At 42.1% G+C, this 8,019-nt stretch overlaps 1 protein-coding gene across 1 annotated transcript in view; it reads left to right on the top strand.

Moving 5' to 3' along the window:
- VSX1 (visual system homeobox 1) overlaps positions 1-7,635 on the top strand; it is a 25,482-nt gene extending 17,847 nt beyond the window's left edge. The window contains exons 4-5 of the mRNA XM_015427673.1: positions 2,822-3,002; positions 7,367-7,635. Of these exons, the coding sequence (XP_015283159.1) occupies positions 2,822-3,002; positions 7,367-7,635 (450 nt within the window). The remainder of the gene's footprint in view (positions 1-2,821; positions 3,003-7,366) is intronic.
- Positions 7,636-8,019: the final 384 nt, after the last annotated feature.

Genomic DNA, 8,019 nt, shown 5'->3' with positions numbered 1-8,019 from the left:
ATGTCTTTCAAAAATTTTACGTCTTCATTCTTGATTTTTAAGGATTTTCCCATTGTTGACTTTAGCACCAGTTCTCTGGTAGATCGTTTCGTGAATTTTAGGTAGGTTTCTCCTGGGAGTTTGTTTTTCTTTATAAAGTCCGGATAAGTCTTATAAGCCACATCCATCTCTTTTATTAAATCTTCGTGTTTATAATCTATTAATGGGGCCAAGACAACCACCAAGAGTTCTTTTAAATCCTTGTTCTTCTCTTCAGGGATGCCATGAAAACGTAGAACGTGCATGGATCTTTCCAGCTGGAGCTGTATTCGTTGCGTTTTATCAGAGGAACTCTCCTTCTCTGCTTCATCCACTCTTTTGTTAATGCTCTCAGTCTGTTTTTTCCATCTTTTTCAACGTTTTCTCAGTTGAGGTTCTTTTATCCATTTGGTTCAATTGTTTTTGGACATTGTCCACCTTAGTGTTGAGGTTAGTCATCTGATCCATTAGGGGGCTCAGTGCATTCGCTAACAGTGAAGAAAAGTCTGTAGTTACTTCCTGGTTCTGGGAGGGAGTCATTGGTATGGTATTTCCGGTCACCAGTTTTTTCTCCGGTGCCCTCCGTCCTCTCCCAGCCATAATATCAACAAGAAGTAAGTTTTCCAAAACAAGACAAAAGTTGTGAAATTTAATCCCACTTTGTATACTTTAGCAGTTTTTGCATTCGCCTAACTTATTATGCGCTTCTTTTAGCTCAAAGTCTTTATTTCCAATTTAAAACCGTTTTTAGAGTTTACTCAAAAGAGGGGTGTGTGTGCTTGAATTCCTCTCCCCCAGCGCTTCAAACTTAGGCGCTTCCGATTACTACCAAGGTTCAGTTCACTTTTTTCACCTGAACTTTGCTTAACTCACAGTTTGGAGCCTTGGAGATCTTTTGGAAGCATTTTAAGAAGTTTGATTGTGATCACTTGCTCTGGCAGTTGTCTCTGGGTGCCATATTGACTCCGCGGTGATGGTACCTTTTGGGGAAGAAGGTGAGCCTCAATTCCTTGGCCATCACCTTGAAAGAGGCTCTCCTCAGCTCCCCAGGCTGGGGGTCTCCTACAGAGAACCCGGGGAGGTCCGGGACAAACCTGGATCCATCCCGTCAGCCATCAGAGCGAGACGGGACGCGTCTGAGTGGCGAAACGCTTAAACTGGAAGTCTGCATTGAAGTTTTTGATGGCATAACTATGCCGTTTCGGGGGACATTCCCAGGCAGGGATGGTTTAAGGAGCCAGCTAACTTCTGCCATGCCCCTGGGCCCACTCCTTCCACTTCTAGTGCAAAGGGTTGCACCAGTGGTATTCTGGCCCGGGTCCAGGGTATCTCTCAGGTCTGCCAGATCTCTGAGATACTCTGGCATAGTGGCTGGTCAGGTGGTCCTCTGGCATAGTGGCACTCCTCCCCCCGCCTCAGGATTATGCTTTTCGTCCCTATCCATTCATATAACTCATTACATCTTGAACCTGTACATTCTGATTCAGCGCCAGAGAGTGATTTCCAAATAACCGGTCAGAACCCAGCCTCAGGGCAAAGGAAGCCTTGTGGATGGGCTGCCAGTATACCTGCACTGGGAATGGCCCACTGCACTGAAAAAGTTGCTCTTTGAAAATCTGGAGCACAACTGCTCTTACCGTCCATTTGAGACTCTCCACTAGATCTTGATTTAATAAGATGAAGCAAGTTTTCTTAATGTTATACACTTATTACCCATGTAAATTTGCAGAAATGAGGTGCCAGCACCATATAAAACACAGAGGTGTCCAGAAGACTTGTAGTCAAAGGGCAAAATGAGACAGTTTGTGTGCAGTTCCAGGATTCTTTTCCTGAGGGCACAGCTCAGGTGCAGATAGGTTAAGAGTGATTGGGGGACTGGTAGAGGGAGGGGCAAAAGAGCTGTTTAACTCTTTCCTTTCCAACTGTTTGTTTACTCAAAAGTGCCACTCTGACTTTCTTTCTGTCTTTGTGATGGCAGATACAGGTCCTCATATAATTTATCTCTCAGAGGGGAAAAGAGCTGAAGAAGGATTGTGTACAAATGGCTGTAGAAAAAAGAGCTATGTGCCCCCTCCCACAGGTTCTCCACTTAATCTGGAACACACACAGCTCCTCTGCTTGATAAAAGACATTTGGAGGAATAGAGGATCACGGTACAAGATAAACAGATGAGATGTGGTGGGCAGGATCCAGGCCTTGGTCAAATAGGAAAATGGAGCAGGAGTTTGGTGTAGTGGTTAGGTGTGCGGACTCTAATCTGGGAGAACCGGGTTTGATTCCCCACTCCTCCACATGCACCTGCTGATGTGACCTTGGGTCAGTCGCAAGCTCTGGCACAGCTGTCCTTGAAAAAGAGCAGTTTGTGTCAGAGCTCTCTCAGCCCCACCCACCTCACAGGGTGTCTGTTGTGGGGAGGGGAAGGGAAAGGAGTTTGTAAGCCGCTCTGAGACTCCAAGTGAAGGGCGGGGTATACATCCAATCTCTTCTCTTCTTCTTAACTAATAGTGTTAACATAGTAAAAAAAATGCCTTCACTTGAGACTGACTGAAAGGAAAAGAGAATTACCTTCAGTAGGATCAAAACTGAGATGCTGTTAACTTGGGCAAAAGTCATGTATCATGTGATTCTTTTATTACCCTATTTTTTGTAAGTGAGAACTCAGATCTTGCTTAGAACATACTGCTGCCCTGACTTCTAAAACTGATGCACATTAATTGATCATCTTGTCCTCCTCTCTCAAATACAGACACAAACACTGATAATGTAACCTCACTGCTGTTTTATACATGCTCTCCTATAATAGGTCTGGTTTCAAAACCGAAGAGCCAAGTGGCGGAAGCGTGAGAAGTGCTGGGGCCGCAGCAGTGTCATGGCAGAATATGGCCTTTATGGTGCTATGGTGAGACATTCCATCCCACTACCTGAATCCATCATCAATTCTGCCAAAAGCGGGTTAGTGGGCTCCTGTGCCCCTTGGCTACTTGGTAAGGAAAGTTGTAGTGCTTGTCATGTCTGAATGGGTTGTGCTAAAACTCTTAGTAGGCACATTGATGAACAAAATCTATTAAGAAAGCATGGATTCTGTAAGAGAAAATCTTGTCTCACTGACCTTTTAGAGTTCTTTGAGGGGGTGAACAAACATGTGGACAAGGGTGACCCAGCAGATGTTGTCCAGAAAGCTTTTCATAACATTCCTCATCAAAGGCTCCTGAGTAAACTCAGCAGTCACAGGATAAGAGGACAAATCCTCTTGTGGATTAAAAACTGGTTAATTAACACAAAACAGACAGAGTATAAGTGGGCAGTTTTCACAGTGGAAGGTGGTAAGCAGTGGGGGTACCACAGGCCTCAGTAATAGGTCTGGTGCTTTTTAACTTGCTCATTAATGATTTGGAGTTGGGAATAAGCAGTGAAATGGCTAAGTATGCATATTACTCTGAATTGTTGAGGGTAGTGAGAACCAGGGATCTGTTGAGGCTGGGCTAGTGGGCATCAGCATGGCAAATGAGGTTAAATGTGGGCAAGTGCAAAGTAATGCACATCGGAGCCAAAAATCCTAACTATAAATATATGTTGATGGGGTCTGAGCTGGTGGTAACTGATCAGGAGAGAGACCTTGAAGTCATGGTAGATAACTCACTGAGAATGTTGAGAATGTTGACTCAGTGTGTTACCACAACAAAAAAGGCAAGTGCTATGCTGGGGATTATTAGGAAGGGGATTGAAAAAAAGATCAGTCAGTATCATAATGACCCTGTATAAATTGATGGTGTGGCCTTATTTGGAATACTGTGTATAGTTCTGGTCACTGCGCCTCAAGAGTGATATTATAACACTGGAAAAGGTGCAGAAAAGGGAAACTAAAATGATTAAGGGGATGGAACACGGTTCCTAAGAAGAAAGTTTAAAGACATTAGGGTTCTTTATCTTGGAGAAGCGATGACTGAGGAATTACAAAATTATGCATGGGATAGAGAAGGGGGGGGGAAAGAAGAACCTTTCTCCCTTTCTGACTATACAAGAACTCATAGGTACTCAATGAAATTGATGAGCAGTAGGCTTAGAACAGATAAAAGGAAGTACTTCACCGAAAGAGTAATTAACATGTGGAATTCACTGCCGCAGTAAGTGGTAGCAGCTACAAGCACAGAGAGCTTCAAGAGGGGATTTGATAAACATCTGCAGCAGAGGTCCATGAGTGGCTATTAGCCACAAGGTATAGATGGAGCACTATGTCTGGGGCAGAGATGCTCTGTATTCCTGGTGCTTGGGGGGGCAACAGTGGGAGGGCTTCTGGAGTTCTGGCCCCACTTGTGGACTGGATGAGCCATTTTCCTGATCCAACATGGTTTCTCTTATGTTCTTATTCAGCTGTTATAAAGGCCTCTCACTCTTCTCTGTCAGTGTAGACTTGACTGGAGTCACCAAGGCACAGCATACATTTAGCCCCCACCTTAGTCTCTTTAGCCTTCTCATTTAGGTAAAAAATAGTGCTGAACAAAGGGACACTATTTCAGTGATGGAAAAATCTGCCACCCACAATTCCTGACCGTGTGGTTTTCACTGACAGCCATCCCATAGTTCATTGCATGCATGCATGCATGTATGTGCACATTCATGGGCATACACATGCCTACATTCATTGTAATATTTAAGCCTTTCCTCTACATATATCCCAGCCATCATAGTATTAGTACTTTCAATACACATTACAAAGAGGTTAAAGATGTCAGCAACTTTACTATTTAGATATTATTTTAAAATTACTACTTAATACTTATTTGACACTTAATTTTCAAGTTTGAGAAAAAAGAGAAAGATTGGTAGGTGACATTGTATCTCAAACAGAATTGACTTTGTCTACAGTGAACTGTGAGATATCATTAGGCATAGCAGAATTTTTCCATGTATTAAGTGTAAATAAACTAACTATCTCAAAGCTAATGGGGTGGTCCTACCCCTATCCCGTCACTCCAATGAGCAAAGTTTGAAACCTTCTTCCAACTTACTCCACTGGAGTAAGAACTACTTAAGTAGGAGAAAGGCTCCTTGGAGAATGGTTGGAGCCATTCCAATGACCCCCACTTCAGTCTAACCCTCAATGCATGGTAGGGGAGCTGTAAACACAGATGAGTTGACATGTTTGTGAAACATGCAATGGCTGTCCCATCAGATATACACGGGTAGTGATCTGAAGAGCCATTGTTCAAGCTTCAAAATAGGCAAAAGCGGGCACAGTGATAATTTAATGTAGGTAGCTAGCATGAAGGACCTCTTAATATAGATGTAATTGTATTTGTACTGGTCCCATTTTAGGTCACAATTATGTCTGGACTGAATCCAAATGCCACAATAATATAGCACCTAGCATCTGTAAAGTGAATTTAATGCATAATGGGGCTGAAATGTAAGCAAATGTAGACATTCATTGTCTGAATATCATCCCTAAATAGAACTGACTTTGATTTTTTTTTAAATTCCTGTGTAGAATAGTTAAGATTGATTTGTGACTTGTGCCAATCCCAACAAAAAATCCCAACTTCAAGTATAGTTTAATGGGGTCTGAACTTGCTGAGAGTGAGAGGGGGAAAAGATCTTGGGGTTGTAGTGGATAGTTCAATGAAACTGACAACCCAGTGTGCTGCAGTGGTGAAAAAGGCAAACTCTGTGTTAAGGATTATTAGGAAAGGGATTGGAACTAAAATGGCCGATATTATTATGCCCCTGTATCAATCTGTGCTGCGGCTTCATTTGGAACACTGTGTACAGTTCTGGTCACTGTATCTCAAAAAGGACATAGCAAAGGTAGAAAAATACAGAGGAGGGCAACCAAGATGATCAGGGGGGTTGAAGCACCTTCTTTATGAGGAAAGGCTGAAGAGTCTGGGACTTTTCAGTTTAGAAAAGAAGCAACTAAGGGGGGACATGATAGAGGTCTATAAAATTATGCATGGGGTGGAGAGAATTGACAAAGAGGACTTTTTCTCCCTCTCCAAAAATACTAGAACTCGAGCGCACCCAATGAAGCTGATGGCCAGTAAATTGGGGATAGGCAAAAGGAAATACTTCTTCACATAGCAAGTGATAGAAATGTGGAATTTGCTGTGAGAGGATGTAGTAATGCCCACAGGCTTAGATAACTTTAAACTAAGATTCATGGAGGATAGGTCTATCAGTAGCTACTAAAGGGAACCTCCATGTTCAGAGGCGGTAAACCTCTGAATACCAAGGTCAGGAGACATCATTGGGGAAAGTTTTGGCCTTTATGACCTGTTGCTGGTCCTCTGGAGGAACTGGTTGGCCACTGTGTGAGATACGATACTCTGGGCTGAGGCAGGGAATCACTTCTTTCTAAAATATTGATAGAGAAAGGGAGGTGAGGGCGAGGGATTATCCTGCTAGTCTGGTGCTACATGCCACCTCTTTTTCTCTCTCCCTTGTAGGAGAGGGAATGTTCTTCTGATCCTGCTGGAGATCCAGCAGGATTTGACCTACCTACACTCCTATTTCCAGTCCAGCACTGTTTAGGGTTGCCAGCTCCAGGTTGGGAAATACTCAGAGATTTGGGGGGTAGAGTTTGGGGAGGCGAGGGACTTCATTGGGGTATAGTGCCATACAGTCCACCTGGAGGTCAGTTGTAATTCCAAAAGATCTCCAGCCACCACCTGGCAGATGGCAATCCTAATACTGTAACAGTGTTGCCTATGGATAGAAACAACACAGCTCCACCACATTTACCTGCAACAGAGAATGTGATTATTTGTTAAGCTGAGTGTCCAGGCTAGAATGCATGAATGGGGAGCAGTTGTATGTCATGCACAGCACTAAAGAAAGAAGGAAAACGATGAACAGAGAGAAATAGCCACAGAGAACCAATCATACAAAAGGTTAAAAAATATTAACAATTGGTCCCACGAACATGGAAATAAAGGTGGCTGAGATCTGGAAAGGCGGAAGAGTACATACAAATCAGGAACATGAATTATTTTTTTAAAAAATTGTTAATCGTTCAGGAGGAGAAGTTACAGCATCCAGCTGTAACAGCATCCAGCTGTAACAGATGAGTTTGCCCACAGATTAAGGTAAATACACAGTGCTAGAGAATGTGCTGCAAAAAAGTTCATACAGAAAGGAGACCTGAACCCCGCCCAACTCCCAAACCAAATATTAAGAGACAGTGGAGGCATTTATACTTGTTTCAGTGGACTTTGGATGTGCCTATTTTTAACAGTAAAATAGGCAGAATTATAAAGTAACAATGAACAGTGATATATTTTGATGAAGTTACATCATGGTTTAATCAGTGTTCTCTTTCAATCTGATCTTGTTTGTTTGTTCCTTTTTGAAGGAATGCATAAGAAATCAATGGATGTTTCAAGAAAGCCTGAAAGTGAGGAAAAAGGGAATGGTGGCTGGAAGTCTGAACACTCTGATGAGGAATTAAAAAATAAGGAGAAACAGGAGAGAAGCTCCAGTGACAAATTCCGCTCAATGGACAATTCTGAAGATATTGCAATTGACCTCTCAAGTACAGCAAGACATGAGAAAAAGAGCAGCACTTTGAGACAGTGTCTCAGTGGAGGGCCACAGCCAAAAATGAAGGATAGTGAGCACTAAGCATGGTGAAGAAGTCATCCATAGCACAACTTAAAAGAAAAGAAATCTTCAATACTCTGGGGAAATATTAATAATTGTTTTAATATTTATTAGTATTTTTCAACTAACAATACAGTATTTTACATTCAAATAGGAACTTTTTGAGATGGGGCACATCAAAGATATTAATTTATTTTTTCAACTTGAAAGTTGTTTATATGTAAACATGATGATATTTCGGGATAGCAGAAATGTTTTCTTAATATGTTTCACTAAGTCACCTTTTTAGCAACTCTAGAAAGTTATTGCAAAACTCTAAAACAAAAAAAGGGAAGAGAACTCTGCAAGCTAAACAGAGATATGGTAGTGATTAAAACAAAGTGGGAAAAAATCAGAGATGATGAT

Source organism: Gekko japonicus, unplaced genomic scaffold, assembly GCF_001447785.1.
Source record: "Gekko japonicus isolate JY-2015 unplaced genomic scaffold, Gekko_japonicus_V1.1 scaffold174, whole genome shotgun sequence".
NCBI classification, from domain to species: domain Eukaryota; kingdom Metazoa; phylum Chordata; class Lepidosauria; order Squamata; family Gekkonidae; genus Gekko; species Gekko japonicus.
This window is presented reverse-complemented; position numbering and strand designations above follow the sequence as displayed.